This window comes from Lathamus discolor, chromosome Z (assembly GCF_037157495.1).
Source record: "Lathamus discolor isolate bLatDis1 chromosome Z, bLatDis1.hap1, whole genome shotgun sequence".
In the NCBI taxonomy this organism is placed as follows: Eukaryota; Metazoa; Chordata; class Aves; order Psittaciformes; family Psittacidae; genus Lathamus; species Lathamus discolor.
Genome location: NC_088909.1, coordinates 34,333,574 through 34,357,143, shown reverse-complemented (window position 1 = coordinate 34,357,143; position 23,570 = coordinate 34,333,574). Strand labels below are relative to the sequence as shown.

The window sequence follows — 23,570 nt, the reverse complement described above, 5'->3', positions numbered from 1 at the left end:
ATTATATTGCCAAAAACAAATTTTAGGTAAAATTAGAACTTCTTCTAGTTACTCTTGATTATTGTGGAAAGCCACACTCAGTTTCAGAAAAAGCATCTTCAGATATTTTTACTGACTAGATTATTCTTATTGCAAAAAAGCAAAAGTCAACTAGTTACCTTCTCATAAATAAATTAACATGATAAGGTTGCATAGTATTTTATAATGATAATTGATAAATGGTGATGATTTAATTGCACTTCCTCTAGTAATAATCTTAAAATGCTCAAATGAAGTTCCTATGATTGGCTTTCTTCTGAGTTAAATCTCCCTAGGGTCTTCAGTCATCCCTTTTCTACATCCAGTGATAACTTGCTTTAGCTGTTTTAAATAATACAAATCAATTATAACACACAGCTGTTTAACAAAACTTCTAAATGTTGCTACAGGTCTCTGTAGGTATTTCCTGATGGCTTATAATGACATCAATTTAGCACACCTGGTAAGATCTGTGTGAACTGGAAGTAGTTTAAATCTGAAATGACAGGAAAATGAAGGATTATTTATGGATTATATTGCATTTCAGAACCATTGCCAACTGTTATTTTAACTTCTTTTTATGAAGAGCCAGAAGTGGAATTGCAGCCATTGCATGCACATCTCCTGAATAGTTTACTTGTAACCTGGTGGATGCCCTTGAGGATACCTTGTGTATTACTTACGTTTCTCTGTACAATCTACATGAAAGAATGTCTTTTCATCTTTTTGAATCAATGAATGCTAGAAATGTACTCTTTCCAAGAAGCTGTAAGTCTTTATAGCTTGTCCTGAACTGTAAACAGGGCTTTACTCAGTTGTCCCTTACTTGGATTTTCCTGTTCAGCTTGATTTACGATGGATGCAATCCCAGCCCTGTATCCTCCATATCAACATGCTGTGTAACCTTCTGGGCTCCTCAGCCTCCCAGCCCTGGTGTTTTCCTGACTGCATTGCTTTTTAAAAGTACTTACTAAGCCAGTTATATCATCAGCCATAAGAGCACATAAAAGATACAGATGTTTGGAAGAGCGCAAGGTGGGAGATATTGCAAATAGATGAATATAAAGATAACACTAAGGCCCTTGGGAACATTTCAGTTAATAGTGGAAAACAAAACCAAGACACATTCTCCAAAAACTCAGGCAAAAGTTTCCAGCTAAAAGAAAGTTACAGTAGAGGGAAAGAAAAGTCTCGACAAAAGAATAATGAAGTATGTCATCGTGGTAATAGATGACATCACGAGACACGTATTTCTCTCCCATGTGCTCTGATACTTGACAGAGATGTCCAGTAGAGCTTTAGGTAAATGCATAATGGCATTGTGTAAACCAGCTCAAACATAAAAGTCCTTCTTTGTAGTAATGGAGCAGCAGATCCACCACACTAATATCCAGGTATAATATGCTAGAGGCACAGCTAAGCTGGCAGCAGTCCGAAAGTACCATGGTGAAATGCTGAATGCTGAGACATTCTGAAAGGAAAAAAACAGCAGAATAGGGAAAAGGTTCAAAAATGAAGAACAGAGAGTAAAGAATACAAATGAAACAAAGGGGAAGAAATCTTTCTGATGATAAATGAGTACATATTTTGCCACATGGTAGTGCATGATTTAACAACCGGGAATTTATAAAACAAAGGCCAGTTAAAATATAGTTAATATGTGAAGGTTACATTTTACCTTTTATAATTTTGGAAATCTCTCCCAGGTAGATGAAAAGATGTGAAGCAGCAGAAGGTGACTTTATAGTTAAAGCTGGAACTTCTGTCTTCAGACTGTGTGGTATTAGGTCCTTGCTGTAGAAGTTGGAAATACAGTGGTGGCCATAAGTACCTAAGAATATCACATTTTTTAATATAATTTTTAATAACCCACTTTTCAAACTTATGGCCTGGTAATCATGAAGGTTTAAGAGCATAATAACATCACCAGATAATATATATACACTTCCGTATAAGCTATACACATTATTGCATACACCAGTAAAGCTGCTTTGAAGATTTTAATGTCTGTGTAATGGCCAAACTTTAAAATAATAGTTGAAGTATTTAAAAATACAAATTAAAAGACTAAACAGAGATGCTCAGCTGTCCCAGTGATCCATGTTGGTGTTTTTTCTACCTGTAAGATAACTGATTATCTGGGAAAAGTTGCTGAGATAACAGTTTTCAGGAATGAAGCCCTCTTTTTTTTTGTGTGGAATGAGCACAGGGTAGGCATTGACAGTGCATGAGTTTTCATCCTGGTATAGCTAGGTGCTCCAAACCTATTTTGAAGTAGCTGTATTAAGGACCAAGACAGTAGTATAGCCTCCACATGCAGTTGAGTCATTGTTTTCTGCAGAGTGTGAAATGGTACTGGATTAGTGATGTGTACAGTCACCTATTAGAAGGTAAAGGGACCTATTTATTTCCCAAATTTGTTTAAGAAACAGTATAATATTTACCAGATTGGGTAAAAAAAGGGGGGGGGGGAAAGACACTAGTAATTTTTCATCCTTTTCTTTGCCATGATGGGTCTACAAAGTAGAATGACTTCCAACAGGAGGAAGTGAAGCATTCCTGCCTTAGAATACTGTGTAGGTCAGTGGTGAACTAATCTCCTTGGAAGTCAGGACATTTACTCTAAATCAAGCAGAAAAGAAATTTCAGTCTAGGTCTCTTGTGTCTCAGGTGAGTTCTCTGTGTGCTTGTAGAGTAAAGGGGAGGTGTAGCTGCCTTCTTGTCTGTCTTTAAACTGGCTTTAACCTGGCAGAGGGGAGATTGAGATGAGCTCTTAGGAAGACGTTCTTCCCTATGAGGGTGGTCAGGCCTTGGCACAGGTTGCCCAGAGAAGCTGTGGCTGCCCCATCTCTGGCAGTGTTCAAGGCCAGGTTGAACGGGGCTTGGAGCAACCTGGTCTAGTGGAAGGTGTCCGTGGCCATGGCAGGGGTTGGAACTGGATGAGCTTTAAGGTCCCTTCCAGCCCAAAACAGTCTGATTCTGTGATTCTTTCTGGTATGTTTGTGCAAGGCCTGCTTCTGCAGGCATGCTGCATGAATGCCTACAGGCTGCCTGCTTTGCTGTCATAGGCGTGCTCTTGGAGTCCTGTCAGGGCATAGGCTGTAGACCGATCACCCTTTCAAAATGTTGTTTATGCATGTGCCCAGTGACAGGAAAGTGTGTGTGTGTGGTGTTTTGTTTGTTTTTTTGTTTTTCCTTTTTTTTCCTCTTTTCCCATGGGGAGAGACAACACTCATGAGAAACTTGCCTTTCTAAGGCTGCAGTGAAGCTGAGTAATAATTTTATGAATTTTAAATATAAGCCCTTGAACAGATGTGCTCAAGTCTGGTTTGGATTCTTTCCCTTGTGCAAGTCCATGTCCTAGTTATTTGTTTCCTGTATGGAAGCAAACTATCAAGAGAATTTTAAAAGCTGATGAATGAACCTGATCACAACACTGAGTATCACCAGAAGTTCTGTTTCTAGCAGTGTGATGTTGTCATAAAGCCTGACCTTCCCCTGAGAAAACAAAGTCATAAACACAATCAAGAGTATGTGCTAAGGCTTAATCAATGCTTAGTGATGATGGAATGTGAAATCAAACATCCAAGGATAGAAATTGAATTTCATTGTTACAGGAGGCTCAGCAGTTGAAAAACTGCCCAATAAAACAAGAGTGAAAGCTTGGTGACTTGAAGGTCCTGCAGAAAGTCTAAAGAAACCAACCTGTGAGTCAGGACTCTGAGGGATTGTGGAAGTTATAGAGCACATATGTCCTTCCATCCTTCCCCCTCCTGCCCTTTTCAACAAAAACTGTTCAGTTCACTTCTGTTACCAAAACGTGATTTAGAGGTGTATGTGCAGGGCCTGCCTGCCAACCATGGGAGGGGGCACATTTCATGTGTAGTACCTTGGTTGTCAATTTGACGACAATAAATAGCATTTCAGTTGTTTATGTTCAAACAGACATTCACAGCATTCAGATACTGACTGTAAATATAGCAGTTTGTAAGGACAGTGCAAAGGTTTATATTAACTGGATGTAATCCACAGGATTGTAGTAACTCAGATCTTCTGCCACTCAGGAATTCTGCTTTCATCAAGATGCAAAACCACTCTGGTTTCCTAAGAGAATCAGAAGTTTCCTGTGGTTGCATTGATTGTGTTATTCTGCCACTCTGTCTTTTCATAAAACTTCTTTTTCAGGAGTGTCTCCTTCATGGCACTGCAGAAAATATAAACCTAATGGTCTAATTTATCATAGAATGGTTTGGGTTGGAGAGGACCTTAAATATAAGAACAGCAATTTCTGCAAATACACTTTCCTTCAAAGTTTATTTCTCCTTTGGTGTGTTCCTGCTGTTCTGTAACCTTGAACAAATTTTTAAATATGGAAGATCATTGTTGTCTCTGGTAATCTATTAAAAGGTCCTCCACAGTGCTTCAGGCCTTAGCTGAAAGGCTCACCTTAAAATAAAAAGGTGTGGACTGTTGATAACCATGCTAGTCAAGTGAGGACTGAAAAGTGATTCTGCAGGTTTCTTTCTGCATTGTATATGCATCTTCAGGTCCAGACTGCTCAACCGTTTTTTGAATCCTCATCTACAGTGAATAGAGCTCTTCCCATTTACTAATAGCACTACTACTACTACAAGAAGGGATGTTAGCAACTCTGTTCCACGAAGTACCAATCTTAAGTTTCAGAATAGTGAGTGATAAGGAATTCTGTGTCTGGTTTGGGATTTTTTTTTTTGTCCTCAACATTTATTTCTCAATTTCACATGAATGAAGTGGTTTTCTTGTGTCGTTTGATACTCAGCAGGTAGATGTAATATCATCTGTATGTCCATTCTGTCATACAAGAAGTAGTCAACCAAACCTGAGCTACCCAAATAACAGCACAGAACTGCACTATTTCTACATTAATCCAGACTCTGCTCTTTTTAAACATCTAGTTAAGAATCTGGAAGACATATTCTTTGTAGTGCTTCAATAATCGTGTCCATTACATCACTGAATTTATAGCAGTGTTAACAGAAAAATCAATAAACATTATTTCTAAAATGTCAGGGATGTTAATGATGTGATTTAAAAAAGGGGAAAGATTCAAAACTCTGAACAGAACACACTGGTGTAGTATTGTAGATGCACATCTTGCTGAAACTGAGATAGGGAGGATTTAAATCATTATGGCTCAGTCATCTTGAAAAATGTGTGTAGGTAGCTATTCTTAGACATACAAATCTTTCTTGCCATATTGTGGGATTTTGCTAAGTGGGGGAGGCTGTATACGGTATATCTTAACAGAAGGTTGCTAAGATTGCTCTTAAATCATTTTGAGTCATATCAACAGTTGCTATGGAACCCCTGCTAATATTTTTGGAAAATTATTAGTACAACTTCCTGAGGAAAGGGATTCTTACCAGTAGAGATTGGAAAGCTGTTTCACAGGGAAAAAATGTAAGAGTGGGAAAGCCGGGCGGATATTTATTTCCAACTAACCTTTTTTGTGATGTATTGAACTTCTGTGATTTGAACTAAGTGGTAGTATTGTACAAGGTAGCAAGTAGTTTTTATTAAAAACTAAGCATTAATTAATTTATAGCTTCCCTACAGTTTAATCAGGTTTTTCCCAGTAAGACTTCATGGATATGAACCTAGTCCAACTAATATCATAGGAGGAAAAGACCAAATAGAGGACTAATACTAAATGATGTAAAGGAAATACAAAGGCTTAAGGGACAATTTACATGTAGAGATAAGAAACAGTAGGAGGATCCTTGCCAATTTCTGGAGCACAATTGAAGATAGACTTTCAAGTCCTGGTACGATTGTTACTAGAGCTGATCAGTTACTCTGAAATGAAGATTCAGTAGTACTGAACACACAGATATGTAATTAATTGAATGAAATATGGAGTAATAGTATTGATTTTCTCAATTCTTTTTTACTTCTGTGGAAAAAACGTTTCAGTTCTATACACTGCATTTGCAGATAATTTATCTAGAAGTGACTTTCCTTCCACAGAGCTTTCCAAGCAGAGATTTTGTGGCAGAAGTTGTAATAGCATGTTCTCTTTTTGGTCTGGCATTTCTCCTTGTAGGCAGAGATGGGTTGCTGTTCTGTCTTCCCGCTGCCATGGCCTCGAACAGTTCACTACTGGCATAAAGTTGTTGCTAAACATTACACCTTACTGAATGTTATTGTGAAAAAGTCTAAAACACGGAACAACATTGGTTGCACAATATGAAATAATTGGATGTCAAATATGACACGTTCAGCTCCATTTGAAAGGCAGCTGGTATGGTCACAAGGCACTGAAAACCTTGTAACTTCCCTGTTTGTCTTCTGCAGCAAAGGTCAAGCCCTTTGGCAGATTTTTTTTTTTCTTTTACTAATCTTTTAAAAGTGTTTTAAGTGCCATATAAATGGAAATTAGGCATACATGTTAACAGAAAACAATTTCTACCTAAGCACCTGTGCTCTGTGGAGGCAGATGGTATCAGTAGTTCAAAAGCTGATTCAGACAGATTCATGAGACCACTTGTCCATGAATGGATGCAAAATTACCAGGCAGAAATGTGTCCTCCATCATCCTTATATAGAAGACATGCTGGAGCAGTACAAGAATATTGAGACGCAGAAAGAGGCCAGACTCATATTCTCCTGAAAGAGCCTTCTGTTGGAGATGGCTATGAAGCTGTATACAGTCTCAAAGACTCACAAAACCAGCTGAAAGTCACCCAGAGTCCCATTTTGGCTCCTCTTTGTGTACGTTGTATTTCTGATGGTATAGCAGCCTGATTCAAGAACAAGGGGAGAGACCACCCAAAATCCACCTGCAGAGCAGGAGCTATGTCTGCTGCAGAAATGGTGACTTCAAACTTCCATAAGCTGTAGCTCTTCTGTGCTCTCAGAAGAGAGCTTGTCATTTCAGTCCTGTGTTGGCCTAGACACTGAAGTGATCAAAGTCTTTTCTAAACTCCAAATACTGGTTTTGTCAAAATATTTAGCTGCAGTCCTGAGGCAGGCACTTCAGCCTTGCAGGAGATGGTTTCAGTGTCCTTTGGGGGTTTTTTGTTGCTGTGCCAGCATTTGCTGCTCTGGTGGTTGCTGATCCCTATTCTAACCTTTGACTCTACCATGCTGTGTGTAGAGATGCATAAGTACCTTGGGCACATAAGTACCTGTGACAGAACTGACTTTTAGGTGGTACCAAGTTTATAGCCTTATATTGGGAATTTCAAGTCGTAGGAGACTTACCATAAATACTGACAGGCCTTACAGTGTCTATGCTCGAACATTGGGAATTCAGTTTCAGTAGTGATTCAAAGTGCTTGGTCCAGCAAATGTTTCAAATGATAGCTAATGTAAGATGGTTTGACTAGAGGAGGGGAGGACAGACATCTGACACTGCAGGGAGAGATGGAAAACAAAGAAAGCCTTCTCTTGTCCTGAACTAAAAATGAGGGTTGAGTCACAGTTCTATGGACATGTCATTGCCTCTTTATATTTGATACAATTAAATAAGTTTTCTACTGCTCTGCTGCAGCATAAATTTGCTTTCCATTCATTACCTAGTGGTAATTATTGTCTGACTTCTGTTACAGTTGTTAGTTATAATACCTTCTTGATAAACTGTAAAGAGGAGCTAGGACTAGACGCCATCCATCGCATTTGCTGGTTACAGTATTTTGAACTCAAAAGTGTTATGAAATCTCTCTTCTCAATATCTTTCTGTCCAGGAATTCCTGAGATTATAAAATGAACACGTTCAGGGCACATTATGAAATGCTGGTATGGATTTTTTTTTCTTATCTTACAATTTCTTTAATCAGGGTAGGAAATCTGTCTGCAAAGTCTTTTGCATACTTCCACAGCTTGTTGGATCGTTCAGTTTTGCACCTTAGATGAATCTCTTAACTTAAGAACAGATTTTAAATATTAATTAATTAAGACTATATGCTACATAACTAAAATGGTGACAACTGAATTAGCCTTATTTTGGCAAGTATGGGAGAAGAATCATCTGTTTGTTTTCTTAGGAAAATGTCTGAGATGCCATTTCTTGACAATATAACTATGGGCCTGCCAATTTTTAACTGTAAAGATTTATTAAAGAATCCTTAAAGGAAGTTACATGCTTCTGAGAAGTTTAAGCTTAAAAAATATAGTCTTATGTGAGCATCTCCTAGTGCTTTGATTCTTCTTGTTCTCCAAATTAATAATTCAAATGTTATTCTATATACATCTAAATAGATAAATAAATATATACATGTATAAAAATATATCAACAGTGTTGGCTGTTCTTGATTAACGTTGTGCTTGTCCTGCATTGTCTCTTAGGTATGCCTCTCATGGATGTTGGTTTAGCTATTCAATATCTTTTCAAAAACTAATAAAATTATAAACTGTAGAAAAAGATCACCACCCCTTTAAAACGTAAATATTCTGGAATTGGGCAGATTTTTGGAAGGAAATATGGACTATTTGGTCATCTAGTTATTATATTTTGTATTCTGTAGTATCAAGTATTACAATAATAAGTTAGTTCTGCAGAAAAAGCACATATGCGCATCAGGTGTTATGGCAGTTTTCTCAGTTGTTATCATTCTCCTAGTTTTAGAAAGAAATAGTTATATGAAGAAAATACGTAGGTTTTGAATACACCTAAATCAGGAAGACATAAACTAAAGTAAAACTTCCGATTTAAACCCATTTCCGTCTGCCATCTTTGCCACCCTTGAAAACACTTCTGGCAAACTGGCTTTGTCTGTGACTTTCTAACTTGCAGTGAGCAGTATGCAAGAGAAAGAAAGCTGTCTTCAGAGATTATGGATAGAGGTATTGTTCCTGTTTCGGATGCACCCCGATAGCTCTGATAGCTTTAAAAATGGAAAATCAACATTGATGTTTCAGTAGCATTAAACTGTAGATGTATTCAGCTGTCACATTCAGCAGAAGCTGCAGCTGCCAATATAAGCAGCAGTAAGTTAGCAATATAGCCGTGATGTGCGTGCTGGGAGCATGGGGGCCAGAGCTCTATCTGAAGGAGAAGACGGTTTTATTCAGAGCCATAGTCATTCAGGCTGTGATCAGCTGGGCTTGATAACATGAGCAGGGTCATAGGATGTGCTTTACACAAAGAGCAGTTTGTACCATGAAGTGTTTGTTTCTTCAGAACCTGCATTTCCACCTTTGTGGCCATGTGAGCTTGAAACAACAGGTATGAAGTGGTAGGTGTGGCTGATCTGAAAGATTAATTCTGGCTGCGTTAAGTGTCCTTATATGTTTGTACTTGTAGGATCTGCCGAACCAACTCCATTTTCCTCAGAAAAACTTGGCCGTTAGATTAATTGCCTCTTCAGCTTGTACTTTGGATTTGATGGAAGGATAGGATCCACCACAGTTGGCTGTGTGGGGTTAGTATTAGTAAACGTGTTGATGAAAACTTGTAACTAAAGTTAGTTGGTATGTATTTTGGAATACACAAGGAACAGATACATTAAATCATAAGGACAATGCAACTGTTCATCTGCAAAGAAGAACTTGAGCATAAATCAAAATCCCTCTTCAGCCTTCTCCTCCAAAAAGAGGTTTGGTAATGACAGAAATTTGCTTTTTTCATCTAGTTCGCACTTCTTTGTCTCATCAGGGTCCCTTCAAGTTTCCTCTTACTCAGTACTATCGCAGATTTATTTTGATTGTCTAAGAAAATGCAGAACAGCAGTAGCTGCACTTTTGTAGTCATTCTGCAGTACCCATTACAGACAGAAGTAGGCTGTTTCATCTTCAACAGGGTTATCAGTGGGAGTGCTTCTCTGGGTTTTATGGCAAAGTTGTGGAAACTTTCCTCAATTATATCAGTAAGGATGACTTGGGTTGTTCCTGTAAATTGAAATCAGGGTGACTATAAATATGTTATCTGTCCCAGATAATAAACTTTACCCCAAGCCCTCTAGATAAATGGCCTTTTTTTTAGGCTTTTTTGGAGTTGATGGCTACTTCAGCAAACACGTTTTTTCAACAGCCATTTTTGCCCTCTGAAAATTTTTAAAATTATAATTTCTCTGTATACAGTACTATCAGTAAAACGTTTTTATGAAATGGCTACATTAATAGTAATGTTGCAACCTGTGTCAGTAGGATGGAGCAGCCCTTTACAATTAGTATCCTAACAACAGCTTTGTTACTATGGTCTATACTTCCTATCAGGATGATAAAAGCTCCCTGTATGATTACATTTGCTTCACATTGCATCTGCAATGTAGTGATTCCATATTAATAGAGTTTCTGTTGTAGTAATTCCTTTATTAGAGGAAAATCTGTGAGGAGAAGGGGGTAGAGAGAAGTTTGGAACGTATTTCTTGTGACGCCTCTTACTCTCCTGTTGCCTTTGCAAGCATCATTACTGGTCTTTGTAAAGACAACATGCACGTACTTGTCCAGATTCAGTGCTCAGGCTTAAAGTCTCTCAGCCCTCATTCATAAAAATGTTATGCGCTTTGTACAGTTGAACCTGAGCATGTGTAATTTAAGCATAAAGTAATCCCTTTGAGCTCTAGTTCTACTCCGTATAGGCAGGTTCCACATGTGCACAGTTAACTGTTCTGGTTGTGGGACACACAGTCAATCCGAAGAGCAAAGTTGTATTACTTGCTGTCTGAATAAGCGGAGTTAAGTTTTGTTAACAAGTAAGTTATTAAGGTAAAGTGTGAATTCAAGGACATAAATACTTAAAGTAGCATAATCTTGAGTGAAGGATTTTTACTTAAAAGTAGGCATTTGTTTCAGTGGTGTGTAATGTGGTCAGTAATGGGTGAAAAAGGAAGAACATGCAACTTCTTTATTCACTGCATCACTATTTCTATTTCTTTAAATGGAAGAGATTATGGAGGACATGTTGTATGTATTCTGCCTTCTTTTTCTGACCTGGTAACTGGGATTGTGAACGCTTCTGGGAAAATAACTGAAAAGAATCGGCCCTGTCTGTGGTGTAAAGTTTGGCGGTAGTTACCTGCGTGAAAGTTTTGACACCCTTCCATGAATTTATTTTTGCAAAGCAACATGATGCAAACTGGATCGGGGAAGAGGCAATTTCAGGCACAAATCCCTTTGCACTATCATAAATGGAGAGACCATAAATGTTATGATGGGTGCTCAAAGGAAGTTTAATGTAGCACTGGAGAAAATAGAAGCCATTACTACTGGAAGACCTTCAGTTATGGCAGAGAAAATGAATGGTGCTGTTACAAGAAAGATACTGACAACAAAATACCTGCTAGCTGGGGAAGAGATGAGCAGAGCACAGTACAGAAACCTAGAGGCAATTACCCATTACCTGAAGTAATGTTTATTTTTAGTTTAAATCTGTCAGGGATAGTATTTCCTATATTCACTGCTGACAAAATTATATAATACAATCTGATGGAAGTTTTAGACTTAATTATACCTGTACTTAGGAACTACCTAGTCTTTGCCAGTGTTCAGATTCATGTCTTTAATATTTCACTGTGCTACAAGCACTGCCCAGGAGAGAGGATGAAATTAGGTTTTTACATCTTAACTCTTGATGACCCTGTGAAGTCCAGTTCCATTAGTAAATGAGGACAGAACAGGTTAATGAAGCCTTCTCATCCCTGATGCGAAGAGTCTGCCTTATACCTCTTGAAAAAAGCTGCTCAGCTGAATTGTGTCTCAGTCCTCAAGGAGCCTTACCACTCAGATTTTTTTGCTGCTGTGGGCTGAGGAACACTATCTAACCTAAACTTCAGCAAAGGAGGCTTAAACTCACCAGTTTAACTTCACACCACGGCTGCTCAGCATATGTGCACGATGGTTATAATTGAGCAGCTAACAAATAGGAAGATGTTGTGCTGTCAGCACTCAGTCACGTTCAATCTTGTGTAGCATTCTTGAAACAGAACTACATTAATTTCCAAACTACCCAATGAAACATTTCACATCTTTGATCCATCCATCCCTTGCATAGTTTTCTATGGGAGGAGTTGAGGGAGAGGCTACAGAGATGGGTACAGAGCAGCCTTACAAATCTTTCTTGAAGTCACCTAGTAAAAAAGTCTTCCTACAGAAAACAGATGAAGCAGCATTTTGAGCTTTCACTTTCAATGAAGCTAGTTGCTGCCTGGAAAGATTTTATTTCACATGAATGTTGGGTAAGAGGAATATGCAGATGGATGATGGACTACAGTGTGTGGTGCAGAATGGGCAATGTTATGAATCAGCCTCATAGATAGATAGATATATGATCGTACATAGACACAAGAAAATAGTGCTGTTGATTTCAAATAAACTTTGTGTCAGTGTGTTACTGTCCGGAAGAGTTGTAGGCAACCTTAAAATGGGTTCATGCTGTACAATGCCAGCGAGTAATTGTGAGAATTGACTTGAAACTCTCATACAGAGGTCTCTAAAATGCATTACTACATGACTGATTGGAGAAAAAGATTAATTTCTAAACTAAAAGGGGGAAGACTCTTTTATACTATTTTAAATTTTGTTTGTTTGGGTGGTGTTTGGGTTTTTTTTTTTTGCATGCAATCTAGTATGATTTTGGGTTTTTTAGGTAACTGGCCCATGGATCAGGCTAGCTGAAGGCTAATACTGCTGCCCTAGTGTTATGTTTAGGATGCATTCACTGTGTGTGGAACATCACAGGTAGTAGATAAGCTCATAAAGCAGATTCAGCACAAGCTTTCGTTCATTTCTACAGTTTTGGTAGCGTTTGAAAAGGACTTGTGATATCAGAGACACATAGCCCTGCCTCAGGGTGTGCCATAAACAGCAGAAGTTTGAGTTCCCTGGTTTTTCTGACTTCAGACCCCAGCCTACAGGGACTTCTCCCTATAGTGACAAGATAAACAATCATCTCCAGTTGTGGACTCATCTGCAGTGACTGCCAGCAAGAGCACTAATGAATGGCACTTTGATGGTGTGAAATCTGTCAGTTGCATATAGTGCTGTTGTACTCTTAACGAGTTCTAGCTACTGCTAGCCTGGGCTAAGCCTGGGCTGGTGACGTGGCAAAGAAAAGTCTCTGTAGCCCATTACCAATTCTGAAATAATTCAGGGCTTTGATAACTCTTGCATTCTTACTGGTAGCTCTCTGTTACTTCATTCTCAGAGCTGCTGTGTCAGTGATTTCACCTTGAGTATACATTAAAGCCTCATGGGGATGCTGTTACGTATAGAATTTGGAATTTAGGATTTGACTGAATCAGATCTGATGTTCTCAGTGTTTTCCCTGATGCTCAGGAGCTGTTCTTCCCTGCCTCAGCCTTTTCCCTTTTTAGAGGTTCCCGCTTAATGGGTCTTGGCTCAGGATTTCTTTTAATGTCTTATGCTTTTCTTTTTTTCCTATTAGTGTGTGATATTTTCCCAGCTTTCAGGTTTTGAATAAACAGCATGGCATTCTTTCAGTTTCATGCCTTTTGTTTAGGGTAAGAGAGGTATATGCAGCAAGATGATTGAAAAATTCCAGCTTTGGCCACAGCTCTTTTGCATGACATTTTTGTGGACTTGGAGTGCTGAAGGATCTGTGCAATAATGAACTTGTTTCCTGGATTAGAGGTAAACAAATAAGTGACAGTGCTCAGTTTTCAAAAGTGACCTGCAAATGGAAGCCAAAGCAGCTCCTCCTGAACGTGTAGACATGCAGCTTTAGTGCACATACCATCCTCAGAGCCCGGCTGAGGAGCAGCACGAGTTTAATTAAACCCCTGGGTCATTTGTTGCTGTTCAAAATTCTGTGGGCTATAGTGAGATTTATACCACCCTGGCACAGCTGTTACTTCAGGATGTGTATGAAGCACCCCTTGGTAATTCGAAGAACAAAGAGACAAGCTAGGAAGAGGGTTTGATTAACCAGGACCAACTGTCCTCATAACTTTCATATCAACGTAGAAGGTGATAGCTGTGTCCTGTAGCAGAAGCCTTTCCCTATTAGATCTGGAGGGATTCCACCCATGCAATGGATTCCATCCATAAAAGAAGAATGGAGAAAGGATTGCAGTGAATTCAGAGTATGAACAGATTTCGTCTCTATCACATGCACTTAAGTCACAGATTGATGCTGAAGATGGTGGGACCAAGGATTTTTACCCTTTTGGAAAACTAAGTACCAATGCACTCTGCTTTTTCATATGGACATTTAATGGTTAAAGTTTGGAGGTTTCTTCAGTGTCACTCTGTCTTATTGTAAGAAGAGGAAGGAGGTGACCTATCAGTGTGCCTGGCAGCCCAGAAACCACCCATGTCCTGGGCTGCATCCCCAGCAGTATAAGCAGCAGGTCAAGGGAGGGGATTATCCCCCTCTGCTGCACTCTGGGGAGACCCCCCTGCAGTCCTGCATCCAGCTCTGGGGCAGCAACACAAGAGGGATGTGGACCTGTTGGAGTCCAGAGGAGGCCACGGAGATGCTGTGAGGGCTGGAGCAGCTCTGCTCTGGAGACAGGCTGAGAGAGCTGGGCTGGGTCAGCCTGGGGAAGAGAAGGCTCCTTAAGGGAGGACCTTGGAGCAGCTCCCAGTGCCTGAAGGGGCTACAAGAAACCTGGAGAGGGGCTTTGGACAGGGGTCTGTAGGGACAGGACAAGGGGAATGGCTTTAACCTGGCAGAGGAGAGATTGAGATGAGCTCTTAGGCAGAAGTTCTTCCCTGTGAGGGTGGTGAGGCCCTGGCATGGGTTGCCCAGAGAAGCTGTGGCTGCACCATCCCTGGCTGTGATTCTTTGATCAAAAGAAGAAAGATGTCACGTGCAAAGTTAATAAGCTGTTTTGAAAGATCAAGTCTGGTGTCCATTTGTCACTCACTGGTGGTTTGCTGAAGAAGAAAGTGCAGGACAGAATCAAATACCTGGTAACAGGGTAATTGGCAATGACTTCAGGCAGAACATTCAGCTTTGGAATTCTCTTTATCCCTTGTTGTAAGCGCTAAATCACTTAAAGACCAGATTCTCTTCTCTCTTCTTTTTGGGAGTGTGGGTTACATCTTTAAGCTCTTTCTTTATGTAAGGAAGGGAGTTGGCTGAAATTGCTGCCCAATCTACCTCAATCTACAATTTTTTTTTTAAATAGTTTTGTAAACATTATGTCTTTTTTTTTGCTATCTTTAGGAATACCTTTGGTACATTTTATATATTTTTTTAGAATTTTTGAGAGACCTAATATAAGCAGATAAAAAGAAAGGGTTTTTAATTCAAACTACCACTATTTTTGTCAATGGAAAACAGCATCAGTTCAGTTCTACCAACAGCAGATGATAGCCTTATCTGCTTGCACTGCAGTGTCAAACAAAGCTTTCTGCATATTGCTTTTTTTGTGTTCTGAAGCTTCTGGAAGTGTTTTGAAGTTCTCTTAGACATAAGATGATTGATCCTCATGAGTGCGTTTTCAATATAACAATCAGGTGTCATTCAGCTGTAAGAGACTCTCTTTAATATTTAATATTATAGAACATGCCTTTTTGCTGAGCATGACAGGAGAGGATTTGGGTTTGTTTCTAGGCTGTGTTGGAGCATCCATTTAGTGTTTCTTCTTTAGTGTTGAAAAACAGAGCCACACAAGAAGCACATCTAAGGAAAAGGGTCTTTTTTCCAGGATAAAACACCCATCACATTAATCCTTACAGTCAGTCTCTGCTTTGGCTTTGCTGAGTAGCACAACACAGTGGAGGAGGTTCACAAAGCTGAATGGACACTGTGCAGAGGTGGTGATCCTGTGGTTTATTATTGTCCATGCCTGCTTCTCCCCACCCCACTGCCTTGCATTGTGTGCTCCTCAGCTCCAGCTTAACAGCATCTAAGCATGATGCATGCTTAGCTGTTAACAGGCTGTTGTGGCATTTCATATTTGACAGCTTGTCTGGAATCCCTTTCTAGCCATTCCCTGCTGTACTGTTATGCCTCTTACTGCACATGAGGATCCTAGATTTGGGATCACAGACTGATTTGGGTTGGAAGGGACCTTAAAGTTCATCCAATTCCAGCCCCCTGCTACAGGCGGGGACACCTTCCACTAGACCAAGTTGCTCCAAGCCCCATCCAGCCTGGCCTTGAACACTGCCAGGGATGGGGCATCTTTGTTTATTTTGGTGTAGAAATACTTAGCAGTGAGTTCAGCGGCATTAAAGGAAAATCAGTTCTCTAGGGCACAGTACGTAAGACAGTCAGATAGGTTGATCTTGTGGTATCACCCATGTAAGAGCTGATGAGATCACTGTTACGGCTCTGCATTGACTGCAAGTGTGATTAAGTTAGAACATGTATTCTGTTCAAGTGCTGGCTGGAGATGAAAGTGAAGGCTTTACACAGCATTGGGTTCAGTTTTCAGCAGTACTGCGTGTTGTGTGAAGCTAGAGAGAAACAGGCAGAGTCTTATAATGTCATAGGGAGTGTGTTGACTTAACTGTCACTACATGATTTTCGTGTTTTCCTCAGGACAGTTTTGACTGGCCTACTTGTAGAACAACTGGTTTAAGACTTTTTTTTTTTTTCTGTAGAGTAGCCTAAAGTGGGGATATGCCACTTAGTGCATGTCAAAGCCACCTCAGGGGCCCTCCTTTCTTCCTTCTTGCTCTCCCTCTAAGGCTCCAAATAAAACCATGTTTACTTCCCAGCTTCAGTATGAGAAGATACAAGGATAAGAGGTCAGGGTTGTTACAGAGCTTTCCATGGAGTGGGTTTGTTTTATTGTAGTGGTTTAAGCCCAGCAGGTAACTCAGCACCGCACAGCTGCTCGCTCACTCCCCGCTTCTTCCTTCCCCAACTCCCAGAGGGATGGGGGAGAGAATGGAAAGAATGTAACTCCCACAGGTTGAGATAAGAACAGCCCAGTAACTAAGGTACAATATAAAACTAAAGCCCAACCTGAGTAGTGATCTAACCCTTCCGGGTAACTTCCTCCCAGTTTGTATGCTGGGCATGATATGCTGTGGTATGGAATACCTCTTTGGCTAGTTTGGGTCAGGTGTCCTGTCTCTGCTTCCTCCTGGCTTGCTGTGCCCCTCTTCCATGGCAGAGCATGAGACTGAAAAGTCCTTGATGGGAGTAAACATTACTTAGCAACAACTAAAACCATCAGTGCTATCAGCGGTGTTCTCAGGCTGAAAAGATCAAAAACACAGCACTGCACCAGCTACTAGGAAGGAGAAAAATGACTGCTACAGCTAAACCCAGGAGATCTATATATTAATTACGCTTGATCACATACTTGTTTATTCAGTATATTCAGTTTATGCAGCCTGTTTGTATTCAGGTAATACCGTAAACAATAACTTGAGTTACTTTTGCAAACCGTTACTTTTAGCTAAAATGGTGCCGTAGCTTGGTTGGTGATTTTAATTCCTTTCCAAGATAGGAGAATACAGTCTCAATTTGTTATGACTATCAGTAGGAGAGCAATGTGGGTTAGATTCTGAAATGAGAAAAGTTACATCAAGGATTAATTGGACCCTGCTTTGCCCCTTAGGAGCACCCCTTACTTGGGCAGCCATTCTTTGTTCTACACCCTTGCCGGACTAATGAATTCATCTCTTCTGTACTGACCAGTTCACGGAAATACAACAGGTGGGAAACACTTCTGTGCTTTGCAAGGCTTTATGCAATGCAGGTGAAGCCAATTAGCTGGGAAGTCAAAATGGTCAAAACAACTTCCTTGGTCCATACAGAGTAAGATTCTATATTGTCACCTAAGGCCTGACAGTTAAGAAATAGCCTCATATCAAGTTATTCTATGATTGTAATGCAGAAAAGGTTGTGGTAATGTTTATGGTGCTTTTTTGTTTGGTTGTTTTTTTTTCCCTAGACACACAAATTACATTGTATTGTGGCTCAGTACTGTAGGCCCAGTTGTGGGTCTAAACCTGCCCCTGAGTTATGCAGCACTAGCACCTGAGCAGAATACAAATGCTGATTCAGTTGAAAGGTAAGAGAAAATCAAATCACCTTTTTTCTCTCTCATCCTCCTATGAAATTAAAAACATCAGACGGATAACTGGCAAAACCATTATGTTCTCCTTTGGAGCTCTTGGTTCAGGTCATTTAGGACTCACCTTATGATATTTTGCTTACATGGCTGCCTTATTGCCCTACTTACTTTGCAGTGAAAATTTGCACTGAGAGAGATGTGCTTGCCACACGGCTAATGCCCTTCATAACTGTCAGAAAGTCCTCGATGTCCCGAGGCCTTTCTCAGGCGTGTAAAAGCATTTTACAGGGGTCTCTCCAGCACATGGCACATTTAGCATAATTCTGTACAATGATTTTAATTTGATGTTTTTTGTTTTTTATTTTTCCTCCTGTTTGATGTCATCACTTCAGACCTCTGTGCTGATGACAAATGGTGGTTAGCTATAGCAAAGCTACTGCAGACTGTCCTAGGGTTGAAATCAAACAAAGGAATCCTTCCCAACTGGTAAGCAGTGCAGTGTGGACAAATGACTGTCATGGCTCTTTTTCTGGTGACAACTTGCCTGGTTGAAGTGGAAGACCTAAGAGCTGCTTGCAGTTGTGACAACTTTCAATCGCTACCAAGACCTGAAACCCCTTGCAATTGCTTTGACTCCTTTCAGTCATTTTATTATCATTAATGAAGACATTTCATTATCTCCTTCCTCTGTTTTTCTGTGGTTATGGCCTTGGTAAGACTGCACACAAACGTGCAAGCAAGCAAGAGCTGAAATGCTGAGTTTGGATCTACTAAATTTACCTGCTAAAAATCACATCTCTAGAAAATCTGCACCATCTGTGAGGATATGTACAGTAAAATACTTTGAGGATGTGGTTTATGCTTTTGGTGATCCATGTACGGACTGAGACTACTTCACCTAGGGACCACCTTCTCCACCGCAACATGATGCATGGGTCACTGTCATGCTCCACACTACACACAGAGTATCCTAATCCCAGGACTGAAGAATAGTTTTGTTTTGCTTTGGGGTTTTTTTGGGGTTTTTTGAGAATATTTTGTGTATTTTCTGTACATTGTGCTTCAGGAAACAAACAGCATCAGCATTGTAGACAAACAGAGTACATACAGTCTACATCAGTAAGCATGTACAGTTCTAGAGTTCAAGGTGCCTGATGCTGTTGTATGAGAACATCTGACTTTTCCATGCTTCACTGCCTCCGAAGGAAGCTTTGCCATGCTCTGTGGGAGTTACTGTTGTAGTTAATTAGTATTTCTCATTGTACTAGTAGTTGTTCACAGGTTTAGTCCCTATCCTGCAGTCTTTATGCAACCCTCCCCTGACAGCTGTTTAATTTTTGGGCAAGTAGGAAATGTATGGTAGTGCAATCAGTGAAAAAAAGATTAGAAGTAACTTCCACACAAGTCCTCTTGGATTCTTTCCTGTTGTGGTTTAAACCCAACCACAAACCTCATCCACTCACTCCCCCCCTTCTTGCCCTCCCCCTGCTCCTAGAGGGACGGAGAGGAGAATCGAAAAGAATGTAACTCCCACGGGTTGAGATAAGAACAGTCCAATAACACAAGTCACTGCTGCTACCACCAGTAATAATAATGATAAAGGAAAAAACAAGAAGAAAGAATACAACACCTCAACACCAGCCGACCAATAACTCGCCCCACTCTCCCCAGCCGAGCACCGACCGATACCTCGTCCAACCCTGCAGTCCCTTCCCTTCTGGGGTAACTCCCCGTTACATCCTGGGCATGACGTGCTGTGGTATGGAATACCTCTTTGGCTAGTTTGGGTCAGGTGTCCTGTCTCTGCTTCCTCCCAGCCTCCCCTCCTCCCTGGCAGAGCATGAGACTCACAAAGTCCTTGGCCAGACCAAACATTCGAGCAGCAACTGAAAACATCGGCGTTATCAGCACTGTTCCCAGGCCAAAAGATCAAAACACAGCACTGTACTAGCTCCTAAGAAGGAGAAAAATGACTGCTGCTGCTGAACCCAGGACATTTCCCAATCCCATTTTATTTGTAGTATAAAACAGGCCACAAGTCCTGAGCAGTGGAAATGGAATTACACATTTTACTTTGTATGTTCAGCAATATGTCACTTGCATACAGAGTTCAACTATGACAGAGCCACATCAGAGCTGGAAATGTGAAAGTCATCAGGTTTCAAATTCTGTGTTTTCACATATTTTGATTGGATGTGTATTTTTAACTTACATCATATGTTATTGGTGGATTGAAATACAGTGCAGTCCTTAAAATTCCATTGGTGCAGAATTCTTTCGCCAGCCATTTAGAATTAATAATGAAAGTGCGTAATTTATCTCATTCTGGATCATAGCAACCTGCAAAGCTGTTTTTCCATATAAGATTTATAAGATGAGGCCTTCCGTTCGTGTACAATGCCAGCAGCCACACTGCTTTTTTTAACACTCTTGGTAACATATGCTTGACAATTCCATCCATAGCCCATTTTCAACTTTAAGGAGACCTACACAGAAGGAAAAAACAAAAAAATGCCAGATAACAGCAGTTTTAAGAGCTGTTAATTGTTCATCCCTGCAATGTGATTTTCATTTGTGATACAGTGGAACAAAGGAGTAAAAACAATCATCAGCCCTTCTCAGCTGCCCAGCATTGCAAATTATGTCTTTGTCAGCTCCTCCTGCTCTACCCAGCATATTGGCATACTCACACTGCGCTGGCTAGCCCTGGGGACCTTTATTCCTGGTATAACTTAGAACTGGTAGCTTTATTTAAAGCAAGTTCTGAATTAGGTCCTCCTGACCTTAGGATCAGGGAAGTGGAAAGGATTGATGGAGCTGTTCCATATGAACTGTCAGCACTGAATGCTGCATCAGCTTATCTGAGGACCAGTTAAGCTTATTTTCCCAAAGCATCACAGATGTTACATGATACTGCACTGAGGGTTGAATGTACAGAGCAAATTGCACCTTAATATTCTCTTGTTGGTTTGGTTTTTTTTTTTTTTTTTTTTTTTTGTGGTGGTGGTTTTGTTTGTTTGTTTGTTTCTGTTTGTTTTTTGTTTTTCCCAAGAATTAGAAGAAAGTGGGATTTGTATGTAGGTGTAAATATTTTTCTTTTACATGGAGGAAGTCTCAACACCCCGTACTTTCTACCTTAATTTATCATTTGTAAACAGAATCAAGAATTATTGCAACTGGGCATTGCATGTTGTACCACACTTAGGATTTCCTCTGTCAGAAACAGCTCTGGGCACTTGTCCAGTGGATGGCTGCACACAGAGAGATACTGCTTTGTCACACTCTTAACTCCTCATCAGCCTCTGCCAGCAATCTGGATATCTTACAACCGTACATTCACTGGGCTGCACACTCAAGTTGTTCCCAGTCTCTGAAGCTGTCTCTGTCTTGCTTCCTTCCTGCTGATAACGCCCCTCCAAATTCCTCTTTGGTGCCTTGACCTTGTTCCCACAGTTACTGAGACACAATGGTGTCAGATAATGGGGATCATGAAATGGATAAGCAAACAGTTCCCCTGCCCTACTACAAGTCTTAACCATTTAACACCATAAACAATGAAGTAACAGAGCAGTATTATCATCAGGATCAGTGTTCCCCTGAAATTTGTCTAGAAATATCACTGGCCAAAAATTCAGCTCAGTTAGTACAATACACTACACTTTCATTGAGAAATGAATGCAGGATAACATAAATATTTGTGATCAAGGGGAGATATAGTCCTGTTTAGATATCTACTTTCTAATGGCTTAAGTGGGGGGTAGGCATCTAATTTCCCTAAATGACTTATATTTTATACAGAATGTTTATGTACAAATCTCCTATTTTATTTCAAAATCAAGTTAATTGCAGCACTGTGTTGTAATTATATATTACAAATCTACTGAAGATTCTTAGATCTGAACTTAAGTTTTTGGCTACATACATTATCTGAAATCTTGCAGCTTACCAAAAAGAAAATTTCCAGTTCCAAACAGTTTTGTAAATCTGTTCAGTCGTTCATTCTTGCTAATCTGGAAAGACGTATTGCTTCTGGGGACTTCTGCTTCTGCGAGCTTACTCGTACCTGCCCTTGAGTACAAGAATCAGCAAGAGGAATAGATTGTATATGTTCACCTAAGCCAAAAATATGCTTTGCTTTGGAATAATATTGCTACCTACATAATCCCTTATTTCTGCCAGCATGATCAGGTTAGAGTTTAACCCCCATCTGGTCTGCCAGAAGGTTTGCAGTTAGTTGGTTTTGGTTACTTAAACAAATGTTCCTTTGGTCACATTGCATGCTTGTTTTCGTAACAGTAAATGTTGAGCTAATTGATGAGAGCTGAATATAGTGAAGTAAACAATATAAATTCCATGAATTTCAGCAAAACTTTTTCAGTAACTTTTTTTTTTTTTTTGCCATTTGCCTTAATGTATTTGTTTGGACATTTATACCGCATAGTGGTTCACCTCCAGCGCAAAGGAAAACTGATTGCTCGTTTCTCTGAACTGTGAGGTTACTTCCTCCAAAACACTCTGTTATAGAGAACAGTGTACTTATGAATATCTGTGCATATTTTTGGTAATGTGGGCTTTTAAAAGCATTTAAAAGTGTTTAGAATGTTTCTTAACAATAAGTTCTTATGATTTAGCATTTTAAAAAAAAATACATGCCTGAACTTCAGAGCTGCAAAACAAGCTGTGTATTGACTCCTCAAGACAAATTATGAAGGTGTCACATGTTACCTTTATGTTGGAGACTTTGTTGGTCTTACACTACACCACAAGGAAGCTTTTGCTTCACCGCTCGAGACCTTGCTGTAACTGTCACCTGCTGAAGATGAATTTCAGCTTAAGGTGAGAGAGAAGTTTACTGCCATGCTTGAAAAGAGAACGGATTTGCAGAGCCTTGCATTGAACACCACCTTTTTCCTCAAGCCGGTTAGAAAACAATGTGTTTTCTTGTAGTATTGCTTTTCAGTAGTGTTGTTAATGCAGCATGCTGGAAGAGATAGCCCTGTCGAAAGAGACTGGGCTGTGTTCTTCTCTGTGCACTGCTGGGTTCAGCACATTAGCCTCATCAGTAGATGGAGGGAGATACTGTTCAGGTGCTTCCTTTCCCCACCTTTGTTGCTGCTGAGGATTAGTCTATAGATAGAGAAGAATCCCCTTAAGCAGATTTCACCAGCAGTCATCTGCATCACTAGAAGCAATCCGTGATGTTGGGTCTGTCTCTTGGAATACATCACTTTAAAATGCAGAGGCTGGTCTTGATTTTTGCTTCTGAGCAAGCAACACAGTTGATGCCACTCCACCTTCAGGGGCAGGCAAGAGATCACAGCAGGAGAGAACACAGGCTGAGCATTGGCTGGAGAAGATTTTGTCAGATAGTGAACATGAACTAACCCTTCTTTCCTTTGCAGACAATACAAATCAAAGTCCTGAACTGAATTTTGGTGGATTCCAGCCAGGTCTCACTCTGCCAAGCACTGATTTTTTCCAAGGCTTTGTAAAGTTCATTCTTCTGCATCCACCAGTCACTTATTGTTGGCTTCATATGATTAGCCAAGTGCTTTAATGTTTACTCTTATGTGTTGGTAATGAAGCAGAAACATGGACTGCTGTATCTGGGGAAGGACTTTTGGGACAGGA

General features: G+C 40.0%; 1 protein-coding gene across 1 annotated transcript in view; it reads left to right on the top strand.

The window, feature by feature from the left end:
- Nucleotides 1-20,200, top strand: part of ATG10 (autophagy related 10) — an 84,908-nt gene extending 64,708 nt beyond the window's left edge. Inside the window, exons 6-8 of the mRNA XM_065661213.1 lie at nucleotides 17,481-17,578; nucleotides 17,817-17,936; nucleotides 18,332-20,200. Coding sequence (XP_065517285.1) covers nucleotides 17,481-17,578; nucleotides 17,817-17,936; nucleotides 18,332-18,344 — 231 coding nt within the window. The 3' untranslated portion in view covers nucleotides 18,345-20,200. The remainder of the gene's footprint in view (nucleotides 1-17,480; nucleotides 17,579-17,816; nucleotides 17,937-18,331) is intronic.
- Nucleotides 20,201-23,570: the final 3,370 nt, after the last annotated feature.